Below are 20,741 nucleotides of genomic sequence, written 5' to 3'. Positions count from 1 at the left end.
AGCAATGTGAAATATTCAGATCTGTTAGTACAGAAACTTAATGCTGTGCTGCAGCTTTCAGTTTATGTACCTGGGGCCATGCACAGACACAAAATACTAATTTTGAGGTTTCCTTCCTCCACACGCTCCATCTCAGATTGTCATCTTACTGTAAAGCTGAGGCACTTTTGGACTGCTGTATTGTGATTGTTTTCCTGAAGAAATGACCTGCAAAGCACTTCAGTGTTGAGATGCTGAACTGAGCTCCAAAACCTTTGTTCTAAATTGGCTGTAGTCTGAATTGGTCACTCAGATTTAAAAAACAAAAAAAACCCAAAACACCAACAAAAAAACCCCAACCAAAGGGAAAAAAAAAAAAAAAAAACCCACCACCCCAGTCCCCACCATTCTTGCTCACAAAGAAACCAACCCCAAATAGTGCCAGAATCTTGCTTCTGTAGAACAAAAAGTGTGTAATAAAAACATGTTACCTCTGCAGTTGACACAGAGTTGGGGTCAGGCTAACCTGCTGCGGACGCTTTGCTGCCTGCTTGGAAGGGAACAAGTTAGTACAGGTGCAGGTAGCAGTGAACTTGGGGGGTCGATGGAAGAGGTCATGAGCAAACCTGGCTTCTGTGTGCTTTAGCAGGACTTCTTCCATCTATGGGTTATCTTCACTCCTCCACCCAGTTTTCTACGGAAATGAGGCTTGTTCAGTCTGTCTCTTCTGGAACTATATATATTTTCTTTTTTTTTTAGCTTGTTGGTTGACTGTGGCTGGCTGAAGGTGGTTGACTTTTCTGGAAGTTTTCTGGAAGTTTGGTGAAAATTGGGAACTTTTGGGAAGGAGCAGGAGTTTGAACATCTACAAGCTTGCAAGGCGGATCCCTTTTTGTCCAGTTCCTTGTCAGCCTCCTAAGATAACCCGCAAGCAGTGGGGACATACCCTACAAGGAGGCAGCTGCCATGGGAATCCAGTGTTTCCACATGGAAGTAATGGAACATTTTTGTATAAATCAACTTGTTTATGGGGAATCTCACTTTATTAGCTCCCCGATCATGGATGGGTTTCTTGGTTATGATAGATGCATCTTTTGTCTTGTTGGTAAGGCCTCGAACAAAAATGGACACAGGTGATTTGGGGGAATAAGCAGCTGCTGATGGCCCAGATATAAGGGAGGAGTCTCTTTATCCTTGTGGGGGATAAAAAGCCATTTGCTTGGTCTTCCATTCGTATGGCATGTGTATCTGGAGGTCTCGGGCTTCTTACTGGGCAAATTCATTTCCCATGCATTTGTTGGCTGCGGCTGCTACTTGCCTCTCTGCCAGTGGACTGATGCATCCTTATCCTCACAAATTTTGGAGTTGTGGCCGGTGTAAGCACTCACTCCCTAGTGAAAAGGACTTCCGTAAGAGAAGCCAAGCTGCGTAACTCGGCTACTGGATTCTTCTCTGATTTTCATTAGAGCAAGGATCAGAGGCATGTGGCAGGCGTATAGGTTTATTTAGTTCCTGAAGCTCACGTCTGCCTCCATTCTCATGAGCATCCCCTAAAACTCGGCCAGGAGCTCTGGTCCTGTATTATGGTCCATTGTTCATTGGGAGAAATTTTATGGCAGCTGTTGAAACTACATTCAACTTACTTTCAAATACAATGCTTTTTTTTAAGAATAAAAGCAAAAGCTTTGGCAAAAATGCTAACTGAAAATGACTATCCTAATTACATTTGGAATATTATTATTTCTTCCTATGAAAGACTTGTCCGAATTAAATATAAAGGATTTCTAAAATAATCGCAAGCTTTTAAAGCCACATGTGTCACAATTTCTTCAAAAACAAATTACCAACCTAAAATTAAACAGATCAAAGACTTTTACTTTATAGACTGTTATCTCGGAACAGCTGCACAATACAGGTGAATTGCATGTATTTAAAATTTCACTGTAACAAAGCAGTGTATTTTCAGCAACCTGTGACCATTAACTACTCAAAAACATTTTAAATCTAATCTTTAAATAGAAATCTCTTACATGCAAGTTAGGATTTTTCTAAGATGTAACTGTTAATTTAAGAATTTGAGAATTATAAGCACTGTATGCTGCTGCATTTTTTGAGTTTTTTAGAAGATACATCTTTTGATTAAATCTTAGAAGGAAAGTAACTTACTGCTTGTTTCCTTATGTTTTATTCTATTTATTTTCTAGTAGTTCTTCTCTGTTTTAGTCTCTTTCATTACCATACAAAAAATCATGTAAGTAACATTGCCTGTCAGTTTTACTGCTTTGTGACTGCTGATGTATTGCTGACCAGCAGTGTTCTCCTAAATGCTCATCTTGCTTTAAATTTGATGGATACTCACCTGAACACTTTTGTTACTGAGTAACTTGCGTATGGATCAATATAAAGCATGTGTAGTCTTCTCTTAAACAGTTATTTATGAGAAGCAGAGAGATCTGTGGAGTTTAAAAAAAAAAACAAAACCAAACACTAAACTCTAGCTCGATGCATATTAGAAGTAAAGCTGTGTTGTTTCAGAACATGCCTTGAAAGGAGGAAATTCAATAGGGAGCCATCTTTCCAGAAATTTTAACTGTGGAAGATCAGCTTGAAGGCTTTTTGTTAACTTTGATCCTTCTTAAAATTGACCCGTTCATAATGTGTTTCAGTTTCTGATGTATGCTTTTTCCTGGAATCAATCCTTGAAAACTACCCACTTTGAAGTGTTTTTGTTTCTCCCTTTAAGAAATATTTCTCTTTTTCCTTTGCTATTTGATATGTGAAACTAATAAAACACTACAGGGGTGCTGAATGTACAAAGTACAACTTCACACTTGTAAGGCTATTGCCATCCTATACCAATCTTTTTGGTGGACCTGCATGCATGATTGCAGAACACAGGTTTCACTGCACATCCAGATTCCACTCCCTGGCTGGCTGGTTATTCAGTAAGCTCTTGCTTTGTTTAAGAACCAAATGTAATTATTTGTCTTGTTGCTTAAAGGTACACTTGTTTCCTAAAAAAGGTTTTGTATGTGCCAGTTGACCATTCTGAAATGCATTATCTGCTCTGTTCATAGAGAATTTGCTTTGGTAGTATATAATTCTCAAATTCTTTGTTGAGAATAATATGGAGGGAAACAAAAATCGACATGCTTGTATATTTTTATACTAATGAAATAAACAATATATCAAAAAAGACTTTATTCCCCTTCATTGTAGATGTCTGACTTTCAATATCTGCTGTCTTGTTTTCAGTCACAGTTGTTGTTATCTCTTTGGGCTGTCCCATAGTTTAGTTCTGTCCTTGGGTACATTTCTTAACTACCTTTGTTACATCATTTGAAAGTCTACCACAATCAAACTTTCCTTGAAGAATCCTCAAATAAAGTTACATTGCATGATGGAGGAGTTGCATGAATGCTTAAGTTTGATCACTTTTAACACTTGTCATTAGGCAGGGCTGCTAGAAAACGTTTCTGCTTCAAACCAAGCTCCTTGCTATAGGAACAATCATCCAACACTTGGAACTGGTCACTGCACTGCTGGTGAGCTGTGTTTTTCAAATGGAGAGTGCTCTCATGACTCTCCTGACTGCTCTGTTTGACTGTTTTTAGTAGTAGTACAATGTTAACACTTTGTGCACTGTACCTTTCATATGTGCCAGCAAGGTACCAGCATCCAAGACATTTGCAAAGTTTCTCTAGAGAATTTACCAATGGCTGCAGGTGTTGGAGATTTGAACTTGCAGAATGATACTGGTTTATGAAAGCTTCTGTGGGGTGTCTTTATGCTCAGTGTAAATCCTTCTTTCTTTCCTCTGCCTTTGTGGAACAGCCACAGCAAACGAGTGAGGAATGTGAAGACAGTGGTAGAAAGGACATGGATGTCCCCAACTTGCTTTGAAGTTTGCAAGCTTATATATTTGTCCATGAGGTTTCTCATTTTTTCACAGGCAAACGTGGCATTTTTAGTTGTTGGGGACTCGAAACAGGAACTTTCCTGTATGTATAAAATACAGGATTCTCAAGGACTAGTTTTGTTGAAGCAAAGAGTAGTACACAGATATCCTTTATTTGCTCCTTTTCATTATAGCCTTGATACTTCTAACATGACTTTTTTCTGCTGGATAGACCCTATCTGACCAAACCAGATAAATCGGCACCGATCTCTGTCAAGTGGGGAAATGGCCAAACTACTGCTTCTTGAGCAGTAGTTGTCATTCAATGCTTCTCCACTATTGTCCTCCTGGATAGACAAGAAGAATGTGCGCAAGCATATAGTGGAGCAAAATAAGAATTAGTGCATTGTGTGAGAGGTTATTAACTTTCTCCCTGCATCTTCTTGTTTCCCTCCTCCCCCATGACCATCCACAACACAGAAATTGTGTGCTGTGCATCAAAACTCAACTGCTTCAACCCAGAAACTGCTACCCAGTACTTTAGTTGCATTCCACTTCTCAATGTGTAGAAATTTGAATTCACAAGGGTGGAATAACATCATTTTCTGTTGTGCGCTTTCTTTGCTGTTCCCATTTAAGCAAATATAATCAGGGCAGCTATAGGTGCAAAATTTACAACGATGTTTTAAAAACAAATTCAGGATGCTGAAAATCCCACTGGTCCCAGGAAAGAAGTCATGGTTCCAAGACAGTATTATTCTGACTGAAAACACTATTATGATAGTTATCTTTGAAATTGTATTACATCAACTAACCTAACAATGTTATGCCATTTGAGCTAGAGCAGACTGAAATAAAAGACTTTCTAAACTTAGCTTTTCTATGAGGAGAACACTCATCCTTTTTCCATGGTCCTAATCTTGCAGCCTGCTCTGGTTACAAGGAGTATGTTGTGACTTTTCGTTTTTCATTCCCTCCAGGTTTACAGGAACAGATGGACCAAGTGGTTTTGGATTTGAGTTGACGTTTCGGCTAAAGAGAGAAACGGGCGAGTCGGCACCACCTACCTGGCCGGCAGAATTAATGCAAGGCTTAGCGAGATACGTCTTCCAGTCAGGTACTGCAGGGTTAAATATGCTGCCTCGCTTTTTGCTGCTTTCATTCTGAAGGGCCGCATCTGTTACATCAGTGCTCAGTCAAATCTTGAGAATTTTCTTTGTGTGGGAAACCAAAGGAGCGTGTTCCTTCCATCGGCCCAGCTTGCTGGGTACAAAACCCAGCTGCTGTCCAGGTAACTCCAGATCCCTACTATGGAAAAGCTGACGATACAGAACGGTTAGTAACCATAGGAAGCCTGCTCAGTGGCTCTTTGTTGCTCTCCTGTGTTGTTGGTTTCACCCTCTCTCAGTAAGGAAACCTCACTTGCTTATCCTGAAATGGCTGAGAAGCACCCATCTGATAAGGTGTCACTTCTCAGCAGAAGGGCTGTTAACTTCCAAAACAGTTGCAGTTCCTTCACAAGCAAGTATCTTCCTATAGTCCGTGCAGTTGAGCAGCAGCAACATATGTAAACAAGGAGTGCTGAGATGAGAAAACTTAAAAGTCATAAGGGATGCCAAGGCTGGAAGGGCTAAGGAAGTAACAATTGGGAATCATTAATGCGGGTGGAGACTTGCCAGAGAATTGGGAACTACAGTGCCTGCAAAACATCCTCTTGCACTATTCTTCCTGGATTCTGTTTATACCAGTAGATTGAATATTAGTTTGTATTGTGAACACGTGAAGACCCATGGAATGCTTGAGTGCATAGTGTATTTGAAAGGCACCCTCCAGCGTCACAAGATCTGAATGAAAAAATTTGAAGAACTTTTTTTAACCTAGTTTGAGGTTCTTTATGGGTAAAGTACCTTCTAAATCAATGATTATTGAATTTGTAACATTTGGTGCTTGCTCTACTAGTTAATAAATTGCTCAGTAACTTCTGATTCTATTGCTGGTTTTCAGTCAGCTGGCTGACTCTCAAAGGGGAAAGGTCTGGGTGAAAACAGGATTGCTCTGGTAACCTCAGTGACAAATCTCTGAGGCAGTGGCAACTCTTCTGGGGTATTCTAAATGTTGACTGGCAGAGACCAATGCCAGCACAGATGATTGCTTGTCTTCCTATTGGGAGTGTCTCTTGTTGCAGTTTGAAATGACACAAGCATTTTTTTTGTAACCTTTGTGTAGCTATCTTCCCCAGTTGCCATCCAAATTTGGGCTCATCCGTTCTCTTTTCTGTCTTGATTTTTGCTATTCTTGAGCATCTAAATCCACATGACTGTAATCAGTTTTGCCATTACTTGAGGTTCCTGTCCTGCCTAAATTATATTGTACAGTAGCTTTTTGATACTGACCGTGCAGTGATGAATTCATACTCACATTTTCGATGTATTGACTGCAGGGTCTGAAGAAAACATCTGACTCTAAAATCTCCTTCTTAGATATAAAATAACATACAACATGTTATATGTTAACTTATCTTACCTATAAGACCCCTTTTGTGGCCTTTTAAATTTTCTGGTCCAGTGTAGGTTCTCATAACAGTCTCTTTAATACAGTAATTTCAGTGTCTTCTATTTGCACGTTAAGCAACCTACTGCAGTTGCTCGTTTGTCTCGCCCTTTTCATGGGTGAGTGGAGGTCTGCAGAGTGAAACGGGATTTGGTAGGGTACTTTAGGACAAACTTTTCAGTGACTAAGCTGGAGCTCCAGGCAGAGACTTGTCTTGTTTGGTTTCCTGCACTAATGCAGTCTCATCTTTCTGACCTCAAAGCAAATAAACTGTTTTTAAACTGTAAAGTTTTGAGTGGTTGTGCCTATGCATATCAGTCTGACGTGAACTTCTAAGGGCTTTCAGTATTGTCCTCAGCTTATCCATGCTGGTTTTGACTTTCTATCCACCGTGACTCTTTAAAGGCACTGCTCAAATATACGTTAATGGATTCTAGCCTCTGGGTGTTTAGCTCTCAATTTATGTTATTAAAAAACCCTGTGTATGAATCATAAATTGACTTCTTTGAGTGTGAAATTGAGTATGAGCCAACACTACTCTCATAATGCAATAGGCAAGCCACATGCTGGGTTACCTTAGGAAGAGCACGAGCAGCAGATTGAGGGAAGTTATTACCTCTTCTGCATGGCACCAGGGATGCCTCGCTTAAAATAGCATCCTGTTTTGGGCCTCCTGGTTTAAGAGATGCTGAGAAAACAGAGTCCACAGTGGTCAAGGTCCTAGAGCACGTGAGCTATGAGGAGAGCTGGAGGGAGCAGGGCTGGTTTAGCCTGTGAAGAGAAGGTGCAGGGTGATCTAATGGGAGCCCACAGCTGTTGGGAGGGTAGTTACAAGGTTGTGGGGTCAAGCCCTAGATAATACAACAAGGGGCTATAGCTCTGAATTGTAGCATGGGAAGTTCTGGAAGGGCTTCAGGGAAAACTTGCTCACAAGGAGCGTGGCAAAGCACAGGGAACAGTTTATCGGAGAGTTGGTGAATCACTGTTCCTGAAAGGGTTCAGGACTTAGCTCAACAAAGCTACAACAGCCCTGATCTAGCATTGGTGATGGCTCCACTGCAAATAGGAGGGTGGACGAGACCTCCAGAGGCCCCTTAAAATATCATGGAAGAGTTGGATTTTTTATTTTTTCCATACAGCTTCATGCCCTTCAGCAAGCATCTGTGTGCTGTCACCAAGTATTACCAACCGTTCCTTGCCCTCTATAAGAAACTGTATGCTGTTGCAGCAAGTGATCAAGATCTAGTTTTATTTTAGTACAATTTGTTTATTACTTGCCTCTTTTGAATAAGAACTTTGTCAGGCTAAAATCTTCTGGCTAATCATAGACATCAGGTTAATCCTGACAAGATGATGCATTTAAATGTAAGACTTGTAGTGGGGCAGACTCTATCATGTTTCTTCTTGATCTCTCAGGTCAATACCAGTTGACCATAGCTAGATGCAGTAATTTTCTAATTTAGTGTAAGATCGCTCACTCCATTGCTCTGCAGAGTCTCCAGTCCTTCTGCTACATCTGACGTGTCCCGCTTTGCTTTGCTTTACTCCTGCGAGCTGCCCCTTCTTAGGCTGGCAGTCTCCAGAGCAATTCCTGTGTTCTCCCTTGCATCACCCCTGGGTGATCAGGCACCCAGTGCTCGGCAGTGTTATTTTTGTTCTGCCTAGGGGGGTTTCCCCCAGTCTAACATGGCCACTCTGCAAAGCCAAGTGAGCTTCTGCTGTCGCCTTTTTTCCTTGGTCTTTTACAGGACTTCTCTGGTCAGATGTTAAAACTTTAAAACTGTGAACTGTATTTGAAGGGGTAGTTCTTCTGAGGCCCATTGGGCATTAGGAAGGCTGTGGCATGACAGTATTGTTTTGCATGATGAAAGGTTTCCTTTTGCTCAAGTTCTTTCTGACTGTGCCACTTGGAGCGTTTGTCAAATGCAACAATGACAAGCGTTAACTCTGTTGTATGCACCTTAATGTTGTCCTCTTCAGTTGGTTAAAAAAAAAAATCTGTGGAGTCTCTTTAATACTCCAAAATAGCCTTAAAAACATTTGATGAACCGAAACAACTTAAGTAATGCTTATGAATCCACTCTGAACAAGAAGCAAGAAAAAAAATAAAGCTGGCAGGAACTCTTTGGATAGGCTCCAAGCACTTTCGCATGTCAAAAGATTGTTTACTTTGAAAGCTATGCAAAGAGCTAAATTCTTATCTCTTGAATAACAAGCCAACTTTTTGGTTATCATAGATGTGCTTTGCTGGGTCTGGTTGAAGTTGGGGGAGAGTAAGGTGTAGTTATACTCCTGCTGAGCCTGAGCATTTTCAGATGGTGATGACTGAGTTGAAGACTCATCTAGCAGCTACTGCTATCCTAAATATTATTACTGTGTATTGCAGTTACAAAGCATGTCTCATTGCAAGTGATATATTTTTGTAACAAACACTTCCAGGCAAATGAATGTTGCGTTCCTTTGTTCCATCTCTCCTGCACTGTGGCTGTGCTTTAGGAAAGCAGTCTTCTGCATTGAATTTCAGACCTCTTTGAGCCTTGGCTTCTCTGTTCACTCTGACAAACACTTGATGCTTTGTGCTTTTGATTAAATGGCACTACTTCCCCTCCTTCAACAAAACCAAGCTTGCAAGTATCAAAAAACTTTTATCTGTGGTTTTATCTGTTCTTAATTTTATCACTGTTTGACCATGACCAAAAATCCCAACTCTGTTATTTTTAGTTTTAAAAAAACACAAACCTGCAAACCTTGAAAATGAAACTTCGCACAATTCAGTGACCTTTAGCTTGTTATGGTTCATGGGTATATTGGGAATATCTCATGGTAGAATAAAGTTATACTTCAATTCAAATGAAGAGGAAGAAATGCTCTTCCTACAGAAAGCTTGTCCAGGGCTTGTTACGATTGTTAACTCTAGGTACTGCAGTAATATGACGCTTGATCAGTATAGAGAGGCCATGGTTTGTGCTTTCCTGAAATTAAAATCTGCATTTTTTTTCTCTCTGAGGTAAAGTTAGGTTGTTTTCAAGGCCCTGCCCAATATACATCATGAGGGCAATATATTGATGTAGCACAGAAACAAATGTGTTGTGTGTATGAATTCTTGCTGCTTCCATGTTTCTTGGCCTGAAAGAAAACGGCTGCAGCTGTAAGGTACAGGTTTGGAGAAATTGCCAGGAAAAACTCGTCATGCCTAGAGCTTAAAGATAATGGTATAGCATAGGTAATGGTTATATTCTCCGCAATGGATGAATTGTAGTGGGGAACTAGCTAGTGAAACTAGCTTCAGAAGCATTAAGACGATGTCCATGAATTAATTAGAGGTTTGCAGGTTGGCTGAGCTTGATAACATTTACTCCAGAACTCATCAGCTGCCATTGCAGGGGGGACAGGTAGTGTTACAGTAGGCTGAAAAATGGAACATGCTGCTCTTCACTCCCACCCTCCCCCCCAAAAAAAAACCCCAACAAAAACCAAACAAACCCCAGAAATGCAAAAACCTGAGGTTTCTAAATGGTCATTCAGACTGCAGATCTTAAGAAACTGCTAGGAAAAACAAATCATCTAGAAGGCACCCAGGGAATAATGGACGTCCCAGCATGGGTTTATCAAGAATAAATTGGAACAAACTAATTGTGACAAAGTAACAGGCACCATGGGAAGAAGTGAATGTTGGTTACCTTGATACTAGTGAGACTTTTGACATTGTCCCTTCCAACAGGTATGTGAGCGAGCTGAGGAAATGCAATCTTTGTAAAAACTGAAGAAGAAGGGACGCCATACTGATTGCATATTTAGACTCCGAGTAATTGTCAGTGTGTTGTCATCAATCAGAAAAGATGTGCAGAGTTTGGATTTGTCTAAAATCTATCCTAATGCTCATGCAATTTGGTATTGACCAGAATGATGAAATGCAGAGTATCCTGATGAAATCTGCAGACACAGCAAAGCACTACGGCGCAGAGGGCTGGAGTTCAAAACGACCTTTGCGAATTGCAGAAATGGTCTGAAGTACCTATGTGCAGTAGGGTCAGGAAGGCGCAACAAGTGCAAGGTCCTGTGCTTACATGGGAATAATCCAATGCACAATTATCAGCTGGGGAAAGGCAGCAGTTCTGAAAGGAGAAGAAAATGATTTGGAGTTGATATCACCAATGGGCTATACCTAAACCAACACGCTCTTCACTCTGAGAGATAAGAAGCGAAATTATTCTGATGTATAAATAGGAGTATTCTGTGTATTGCATGTGATAGGGTCCTACACTGCTGGCAACACATTGAAGGGAAAGGGAGAGCACTGTATCTCATTTTGGGCAAAAGACTTCAAGTCAGCTGCATCCCAGTTGGAGAAAGTCTGGAGGAGAGCAATAAGAATGACCCAAAGGTCCAGAAAATATGACCTGTGGAGGACTGATCAAAAGAGTTATGTTTGTTTAGGCTGGGGAAGGGAAGATGGAAGGAAGATGTGAGAACAGTCTTCAAATATGCAAAAGGTTGCTATAGGAAATAAAGTAATAAATTTTTCTGTGTGCCTACTGGCGATATGAGAGGCTCATCACTACTAAAACTTCTGTAAGGTAGGGTTAGGGTTTGTCATTAGGAAAAACTTTTGAATGATAAGTGTGGTGAAGCACTGGAATAGTTGCAGATTCCTCATTGCTGCATAGCTTTGAGAACAAGTCAAACTATTCTTCATGGAAATTTGTCAGGAAGAGTTGATTCTTCCTTTAGATGAGGGCAGAGTAGGAGCCTTCTTAGTCTCCTTTATATTATAAATATGTCTTGACTGACTAGGTGTCTTCTTCAGGTCTTCTAAACGTAATTTTCTGTGATTCTGTAAATACATAATTTATCTTTTTTTTCATAGTTTCCTGATTACTGGTGCACTAAAAGATATTTAAATGTGAATTTAGAAGTCTGAGCTAATTTAAAAGTTGAATTTTAATATTTAACCTTTGACTGGTCAATAGTAGGAAGCTGTTTGTGTCTTGGGGACTGCAAAACAGTAACAAAATCTACAAGCAAAGGAAGTAAGCATGCAAGATGCAATTTGTGGGTGGCGATTTAATGTAGATTGCAGCTGATTACTTCAGGAGAAACTTGTTTATATGAATTATTCCTTAGAAAATTTATTACACTTTTGAAAAGTGTATTGGGCAGAACTAATTCCAGTAGATACACAGTGAGTTACACATGTTGGTAACAACGTGTCAAAACAATGACCAAACTAGCTATAGCTGATTTGTTGTGTTGGGTTTTTTCCCCACAAACGTCCTCTCTTGGCACATCTGCCCCCTCTGCACTGTTACGGTGAGGGATTCCCTTTTCAGAGGATAAGGTATGAAATATCTTCTCTTGTCCTTCAGTTATTTCTGTGAAACCTGCAGGAACTTGGTATCCATGAGCTTCTGTCGTCTGTCACGATTCAAGTCCACAGGCCAATTTCCCAAAGTTACTGGAAGGGAGGATGGTTCTGATTGATGTGTGCAAGTGCCTGAGGCAGCACAGCCATGCAAGCCTTCGGCAGCTGGGCTGAAAAGCAAGCCCAAAATGAGGTATGTCTAGCCTTCCTTAGTTATTTCTGACATGTCATGCTTTCTTCAGGTAGGAATTATTGTCTGACGGCTTGTCTGTAGTTTGAGAAAGCACGTACACTGTTCCTGCCTATGTCATTGGCCAAGTGCATCAATTTGAGGGTATTATGCCAGTTCTGCATGTCTCAGTTTCCCCTTTGGTAAATGAGGGTGATCACAGGACTTGTAAGGGCTGCAGGTGTAGATGCACTCTTCTTACTTAGCAATTTCCATCTGATTCAAGTTTAGTCTGAGCCACGGAGGCACTTTGCGTTTGACAGGCAGTATAACTTTTACACTGAAAATGGGACTCAGTGGGATTAAGTGATTTGGCTGGGGTCACAGACCTGCAGCCATTAAGCCAGTGGATACCTTGACACCTGCTGCCCTGGCGTAACCACTAGACCTCATCTTAAGATCTTCTAGAGTCCAGAAAGCTTCAATGTGGTAGCCTCAGTGACTCTTTCCTTGCCAACATGTTTTCAAACATTCTTGACACAGGCCAATTTCTATGTATAAAAAAGAAAAAAAAACAAACCCAAAACAAACTCCTTGCTTCCTTGAATACAAATGAGGCTTGTCTAGCTTGTTTGTAAAACAGTGTTTATTTCTTCCCAGTAGGATGGCTAAAGCCAAATAAAATTTCCCAGTAATTCATATATATTTTGCCCTGACTGTGCCTTTATTATTTTTTTTTTCAACCTCAGGCTGATTTATTGTTCTCTTCTGGTTGCTATGGCTCTGTAAAATATATATATTTTTTCTATCATCTGTTTGTAATATTGACCAGTTTCCAGTGTAGAGCTGGCCCTGGCTCCTCTGTAGTATTCCAGGATTTTAGATTAAAAATGGGGGGATTAACTGTGTGGTTTAGCTCCACAAAGAAGTATAAATCAACATCAATTTCATTTCAACAGAACCTGTTACGTAGTGAACCCTGCTGCACAAACACTGAAACTGTAGCGCAGTAAAGTTTGTAAAATGGCCTCCTGGCCTGTCGTTTGCCGTAGGTGAACAGGACTCAACCAAGTGTGCAGGCTGCGTGCCTTTATTCTGCAGAGGGGTATGGAAACATTAAGTCACTGATTACAATTTAACCCAAGTTTGTCATGGCCAAAAGCTCTCATCATCTGATAGTTATTCAGTGGTCCATGAGAAATTGGTTGGGTTTTAGCCTAATTCCTCTTAGACGTTTCCCATAAAACAAGCTGTTCTGTGAGCAGCAGCACAGATCAAGGCTGGTCCTTTACGTCTCTGTGCACTAGCCCCTCTATGTCCCACACCGCCACAATAAATCCACTTCTCCCCATACTGCTGCCTATGAGCTCACCTCCCCAATATTTCCCATCCCGCCCCCGCCATCTCCTAAGCCAGCCTTGTCACAACCCCGAGCTTCCAGCTGGGATGTACGTGCTGGGGCTGGTACCAAACGACTTGCTGGCTGATAAAACAAACCGGTTGCTTGTGTGCAGAGCGGTTGGCTGATGTGCCGGGCACGACAGGCAGCTATCGAGCTTGTGCTTTGGTCTCCAACCTGTTGCTGGCATCCCCCGAAGCTGGCTGGAGGCTCTGAAGTTGTTGGGGAGGGAATTGCCAAATGCAGCTCTTGTAAATTGTCCTGATAGGCATTGCAGCAAAGTGCTTGTTGCAGATGGACCCGTCCCCTTTTACTCTCCCCTGTAGATCGCAAATAAAGCTTATGCAGCACTGCTAGGAATCCAGAGAGAAGCATCTGTCTGCAAAGCTGACAATCAGACAGACAACACTGAAGAGACCTCATTGAGAATGTTTTTGTCTGCAGAAAGGATGACTCTAAGAGGAGACATTTTGTAGGCACATAAGTGCATCTTTTCTTGAAATACTGTCCCAGGGTTGCGCGGAGGAAACATTGAAGCGGGGGCCGGATTCACTTTTACCGTCTTATTGCTGTTACTGCTCAGGATGCTCAAGGGTTGAAACTTGCCTGCTGGGACTGTCTGATCACCCTGCCCAAAGCTGGATGCCTGGTACCTGTTGCATGTCCCACCAGATGAGGCTTGTCCTGCTGTAGCAGCTCTGCTCACTTTGTGTGTGTGTGCCCACTAGCTGACACATGAGGCAGTGCCAGTTGCAGGAAACCCTTCCTTTTGCAGCACGAGAGATGACAGCTTGCCTCATGCCAGCCTCAGCCCGTGCGTGCAGTTGTAACCCACAGCAACTTGATTGTGTATCTGAGCATCAGTGTCTCAGTGAGGAGGAGAGACGTCAGTGTTGCAGTGTGGCTTTATGTGTGTTTTCTTTGAGTGCGCTTGAAGGATTGGGGCAGCTAGACACCTATCCGCGTTCCTGACATAGCAACTCTCAGGCAAGTCTCAAGAAGCCTTGTTGCTGTTTAGTCTTCGGCGTCAAACTTTTTTCTCTAATCCGTTTTGCTTTTCTCTGTGACTGTTCTGGGCTTGGTCCAGCAGAGCTCATTGAAAGGCATTATTATAGCTCTTCTTTTCCCCCTCTCAAAGAACCTGTAAACTTCCAGCGCCTGCTTTTAATGTTAAGATGGTCTTGCCAACTCCTAGCAGGGGTCTGTAGGGAATAAGCGTAGCAATACAGACCGTCTGCAACATCCATGCTCTTCGGTGGAGGGAGCCTTTCACTTGGAAAGAAGGGAGAGGACAGGTCTTGGCACTGGTGACACTGAGACTGGCGTGTGGGTTAGCATGCAGAGGTGCTTCTGGGTTCCCTAGATGAAATTAATGCAGTTCCTCTCTGCACACTTGCAAAGCTTAATATTATTTGTCTGTTTGTATGACCGTAATTTTGGGGACTTCCCAATGCTTTTATCCTTACTTGTGAGGCAGGGAAGCACACCCAGTTCCATTTTGTTGCTGGGTGCCGAGGCACGGGGAGAGGTAAGAGACTTAACAGTTGTTAGAGAGGAACTTTGCAGTGGCCAGGGCCGTGGCTGAGGCTTCCAGGCTGTGAACTAGCATGCACCTGGTGGCCCATCCTTCCTCTGTGTGAGTCCTGTCTCGCTCAGCGTGGTTTCAGGTACAGGTGGTAAACTAGCTGAGGGCATAGAGCAGAAATACAGCTGTGAATGCTGCCGAGTGCTGTTACGCCACTGCGCAGGTGGTGAGCCCCTGTTCTCCTTCTTCCTGGCAGCATAAATGGAGTTGCATGACCTTAGATTTTGGCCGACTAAATTGACTTCACTTCTCTTTCTGTTCAGAATAGGCAGGGTGCTGCCCCTTTGCAATACTGGCAGCTCCCCAGTGCCAGGCTCAGTCCTGCCCTTTGCCTTGGAGCCCTGTCAGCTTCAGCCGCTGAAGTGACAAGCTGGCAGTTATTTAGCTCTTGCTGGTTTTGGTGGGTAGCATCTTCCTGGCCTTTGCTTGGGACTTGCTAGGACATTATGCCATACCAGAGTATCTCTTCTCCATGAAATTCCTTTTGCTGTGGTGATAGAAAAGCCCCTGCAACCCTCTGGCCAGGTTTAAAAGGTGCTGGACGCTTTCTCAGAAACTTGAGAAGAGGGGGCAAATACCACTGCTGTGTGACATTGCCTTTTGCTTCATCAGCACAGGTGGTATGAACCTGGACTGTGCATGAGGCTCCTCCAAGTTTCCTCCCAGTCTGAAGTTCAGCAGTAGGAAAGCATGACTGGGAACCCAGGAGTTTCCAAGGACACCTGTACTCTCATTTGACTTGGGGGAGGAAAAGTATATGGCTTATGTTGTCAGTGAGCTAGCTACATAATATAAATTAAAGCCTTTTCTTCTCTACCTCCCTAACCTCATGGATTTTGGGCTTTTTTCTCTCCTGCAGTTTGTCTGGACTCATGGGTCAGGCTGGGTGCTTCCTGTGCCTTGTCGTGGAAGCCACTATTGTCTCTCTGACTTCTAGCTCTTGGCTGAGAACAGGTCTCTGACCTTTTCCAGCCCCAAAGGGTAGGTTGACACTAAAGCATGGAGAGACTTTGTGCCAGGAGCAGAGGCACAGAAAGTCTTTGTTCCTTATAAAAGACTTTGTTGAAATAGAAGGAAAGCTGTCTTCCCTGGACTGCTTTACTGATTGCATAGTATTTCTAGGCATTAAGCGAGGGATCTCAGCACTGCCTGAAAGAGGAGGCTTGTTTTTAGCTGTTACTGCAATTTAGATAAAGTAGGTTTAGGCCCAGTTTGAGTTGGCTAGGTTTCAAATGATGTTGTCCCTTTTAATTCTGTCAACTCATGTCCTGTTCCTGCCTGAGAACTGAACTTGGCTCGTTGCTTTTCAGCTGTGCAATACAGTTCATTCAGTTGGTTTATTTAAAAAAAGAAAAGGAAAAAGGGGAAAAAAAGACCCATTTCTCTCTGTACTTTGCATCAGTCCATGTGTCCTGAGGCTGCTCCCAAATGTCAGGGATGGACAAAGCAGCAACGCCTGTAAGTCTGGTATATAGTTTCATTTATAAATGCACAAGTTGTTTTAGCCTTCATACTGCATGTGGGCTGCCACTGGGAGAGGGAGGAAAGAAACGGGCATGGAGACCCAGAGGAAGCTGTATGATGCATCTCGGTGCAAGGCTGCCGCAATAGCCGAAGTGGTAGGAGGACATCCAGCAGGCCCCGTGCCCTGGGACGCTTGGATGCTGCCCCCTGGCAGGTGTTTATCCTGGGTGGCCGCAGTTCAAGATCAGAACTGATCTTGCTAATGTTTTCTGCCTAAAGCGGAGGGCAGCCGAGCTCTCTGCAGGAGGCCTTTTCTCCATCCTACCCGGAGCCTGCCTGGTGCAGGAGGGTGAGGAGGAGCCCACATGCTGGGGACCAGCAAGCCCCGTTAAGAAGAGCATCTCTGACTCCTGGGGTAAGGAAGCGGAGGAGAAGCTGCACGTGGTCAGCCCAGCCTCGGACAAAGGCTCTGTCCCCTCTACTGAAGGAGGAGTGCAAAACAAAGGAAACAGCTCGGGGAAGGCAGAAAACTCCCCTTTCTGCTGGTGTGAGGTCCTTTGGCAACTTATATATGAGGTCTTTGTCCCACACGGCCTTTTCTGGGAAACGGAAGCAGCCGCTGTAATAGTTAAAGGCTTCTGCACAGAATAGTGTTGCCTCCTCCTATCGAGGAGCTGAAAGCCACAACACAGAGGGATTGTTCCGCAGTCGTAGGAGCATCCTCTCTCGCTGCCTGTGTGCCGTTGTTTGGGAGGCACAGAGGAGAGTTTGAAGGTTACACGTACTGAGTAGCCTTGTGAAAAGGACCGATTTTTCCCTTGAGAGCTGCCAAGCCTATGTTAGATGAAACTGCAGAGAAGAGTGGACTGAGCTGGAAGTTGGGTTCACTGTTACATATCCACCTTCTTACACTTTCTATTGAAGATCTGTGCAGCAAGTGGTGTTCAAACTGTGCTTTCTGCCTAACCCGCTCTGCCTGCGAGAGTGGCAGTACGCAGAGCTCATTACAGACCATCTTCTGACAGACTCAGATGCAAGATCCTTTCCAGCAGCCTGCTCAGCCAGGAGGCAGCAAATGGGCACAGCAGGGGAAGCGTTTTGTTCTTAGTGGGGAAGAGAAACTGGGAGAGTGTATTCAGAGACTGCAGGCAGCACAGAGCCTGTGGCAAGTGGACTTTCCTGCTTTTTGGTGTAAAATCAGGGCCTTAAAGGAATCATCTTGGAACACTTGGGATGCTGTTTCAAGAGGTGCTCCATGAACATTTTGTATTTGAACCATAAATATAGCTCTTGGACTAAGTTTGTGTGTTTCTCTTGCACTACTGTAATGGGTTGGTAGAGCTCAATGCGTAACTAATATTTTATACAAATATGTGTGAATACAAAGTTCCTCTGTTTCCTGCCCTTCAGCCTCCTGCTTTGCCAAAGTAAAACAAAAGTTTGGCCTGTGCAAGCTTTAAATTCCTGAAAATTTAAGAGAAAATAATCAACCACTGAGAAAAATGCTACAGTACTCTCTCAAAGACCCCTGCCCTTCCTCTCTGTTACAAGCCCCAGAACTAATGCCCGGGTAACTGATAACTTTTCTGAAGAGATGACGATGTGATAACTCCATAGGTGTTTTCTCACAGACCGTCTTCCTTTCTTGCCCTTTTTTGAATAATTTTTGCCAAAAGGGATACCCCAGTGCAGTCTTGCAGTCTTTCTGTCCGACGTCTGTGCTGTGAAGGCTATTAAAAGAATCTGCTTGCATCTTCTTTAGGTCCTTCAGAGGAGGATAGTGCCTTTGTTTCCCTGTCAAGCTCCTTGAAAGCTCTTCAACAGAAATGTCTCATAGATAGATATCTAGGGGAAGATCACAAGTGACTGTACAGTCTCATGGTACTCCTTTGTCCATCTAAGCATACGCGGTGGCTTGCACATGCACAAGTATGTAGGAGGTTCAAAAACAAGAAAAAAAAGTTTTTTCTCTCCTGCTGCAGCTCTCCTCCCTCGCTGAGGACACCTAAAGGGTGCTAAATGCTGTGGCTACAAGTCTTTGTTCTAGTTGCACCTGGCTGGGTAACGTTCAGGTAACCGTAAAACATTCAGGCTTTCACGTGTCAGAACACAGGATGGGCTTTTTAAATGAAAGGTAAGTATCTCTTCAAATTGGCCACGTGGGACCACATAATCTGTAAATAAACTGTCATTAAATATGTGTTTTGAGCCGAGTCCTTATCTGACAAGAGATCCTGCTGTATAACATCCTTTCTCGCTCCTGGGCCTCCACCCCATCCTGAGGCTATTCAGTTTCTGAAAGTATTGAGGACATAAATACCATCCTTTGAAGGGGAGCTGTAAAACACGTCTTGTTCAGGTGAAGGATGCAGAAAGCTGGTGGCAGCACAGCTGGACAGAGGTGGAAGGGTCTCTCGCCTGGCCTGGAGCTCTGGATTTGGCAAGTGTTTAACTCCTGCTCCCTTGCGGTTGCTTGGCTGGGGATGGAGGGGGTAAGGGGAAGGTTGTCCCGCTTGCCCATTGGAAGAGGTGAAAGCAGCCCAGCCCTGCAGCATCCAAGGGAGATCAGTCTGAGTGACGGGGTGCAGGGGAGCAAGAGCTTGGAGCAGGAGAGTTTTGTGGGACCGTGAATGAACAACTTGCATCTGTGTTCGGTTTTTTTTCTCTGCCATACTCAGCAATGCCAGGTAAGTCCTTTCATGCTGCTGTGCCTTCCTCCAGCCTTCCCTCCCTGTGGGAGGGAGCCACGCAGATAAATCTGTAGATAGGTGAGAACTGTGTTGTTGCAAAAGCGAGGCGGGAGATGCATCCTGCCTCCGGCAGTGCTTATGCTGAGGGGATGCCAAGCCTGCTGGATGTGCCAGCTCCTGCCTCTGCTGACTGTGAGGGCTGGAGAAGGCTGTAAGGAGCAGACGTGGAGGAGCTGAATGAAGTTGTGGGGAGGAGAGGAAGTGTGGGAGGTGGTGGCTGGCGGAGCAGGCTGTGCAGAGTCAGGGAGAGGACAGGGGGCCCACCACTTGCAGAGGGTGGGAGCGTGCCCTGGGCACGGGAGTCACTCGCTGGGAGCCTGCATGAGAAATTCTCGGAGGCTGCAGTCATGGAAATTGTATACGCACGTAGAGATGGGCAGGGAGAAGGAGCAAGCCAGACACGCAGATGTGTAAGGGATGGAAAGAAATGTCCTGGAAAACAGAAGAGGTAGAGGAGGCCCAGAATGAAATTCATTATTGTATGATATTGGATATTGTATGATATTGTATTACACTCTCCAGTGTCACATAAGGCATCCAGGTGTCTGGGATCTACTTTGTGATAAGAAAATCAGCGTTTGTAACTCCATCAGCAGAAGCTGCAGTGCAGCGAGACATGTTTTCCACCATCCCACTGCCAGCAGGGTGAGCGAGGGCTCTGAGCGGGGGCACAGAGTGAGGAATCGTGTTGTCTTGCTGGTGATGTACCCTGGGCTGGCACGGGAGGGCCCAGTTCTGGCCCCTTCATCAGGCTTTCAGTCCAGGGGACTTAAATGATCAAATAAGTTGATATATGCTTGCATAAATTGATGGGGCTCTTCTGAGAGGCTCATTAATTTTCCAGACTTAACAACCTGGAGCTGTGCAGTAATCAACTTTGTATTTTCAACATGCTGATCAATTTTAAAAAAAAAATCTGCATTGCACTTCTGTTTTCTGAAACTGTCGTCAAACCTCAGAGGTCAAGCAGTCCTTACAGTATCGATAATCTGTTTTTTTCCCCCACTATTTTTTTTTTTTTTAAAGAACCTTTTGCCTAGGCCCCTGGTTTCTAAAAGCCCAATTTGAATCCCTGCAGTGGAGCTATTGTTTAATTGTACTCCAGGGATTTAATTCTTCCTAAGGCATCTTGTCTATGCTGCATGTCTGCAGCAGGCAGCAGCACCGTGTGAACTTGCACCTCTTCAGGGTGCCCGGGCTGGGGCAGTTCCTGTTTCCCAGACAGGAGATAAGGGGCAGCAAAACTAAACCAAAAAAGAAAAACAGGGAGGAGAAGCATTTTTTTAGTGTAATGCAAATATATCATGGCTTGAATTCTACTTGTATGTTCTTAAAACATGTTCAGCTTGAGTTGAAAATGAAATTACAAAGTAACTGCCAGTGGGCCCCACAGATTGTATCGCAATTGTTTTTCCCCTTTACCAATCCATGTGTGCAGTTCTTTGTAGGTTAGGAAACTACGCAGACAGACTAAATTTAGCATTAATTTGATTATCCCTAGATTATCTTAATTTAATGTGGCTGGCAAATGAGTCTGAATGAAGTCTTTTTCTTTATACTCTGTTTTTGTTGTTTTTAAATTTGC

At 43.4% G+C, this 20,741-nt stretch overlaps 1 protein-coding gene across 2 annotated transcripts in view; it reads left to right on the top strand.

Moving 5' to 3' along the window:
• The window catches only part of SUFU (suppressor of fused homolog (Drosophila)), an 85,532-nt gene that overhangs the window by 16,273 nt on the left and 48,518 nt on the right, over positions 1-20,741 (top strand). For both annotated transcript variants that reach the window (XM_009323233.1, XM_009323234.1), the window contains exon 2: positions 4,858-4,994. In XM_009323233.1, the coding sequence (XP_009321508.1) occupies positions 4,858-4,994 (137 nt within the window). The remainder of the gene's footprint in view (positions 1-4,857; positions 4,995-20,741) is intronic.

Source organism: Pygoscelis adeliae, unplaced genomic scaffold (genome assembly GCF_000699105.1).
Source record: "Pygoscelis adeliae isolate BGI_AS28 unplaced genomic scaffold, ASM69910v1 Scaffold294, whole genome shotgun sequence".
Classification (NCBI taxonomy): domain Eukaryota; kingdom Metazoa; phylum Chordata; class Aves; order Sphenisciformes; family Spheniscidae; genus Pygoscelis; species Pygoscelis adeliae.
Note: the sequence above shows the minus strand (reverse complement) of the source record. Positions and strands in the feature narration are given on the sequence as shown.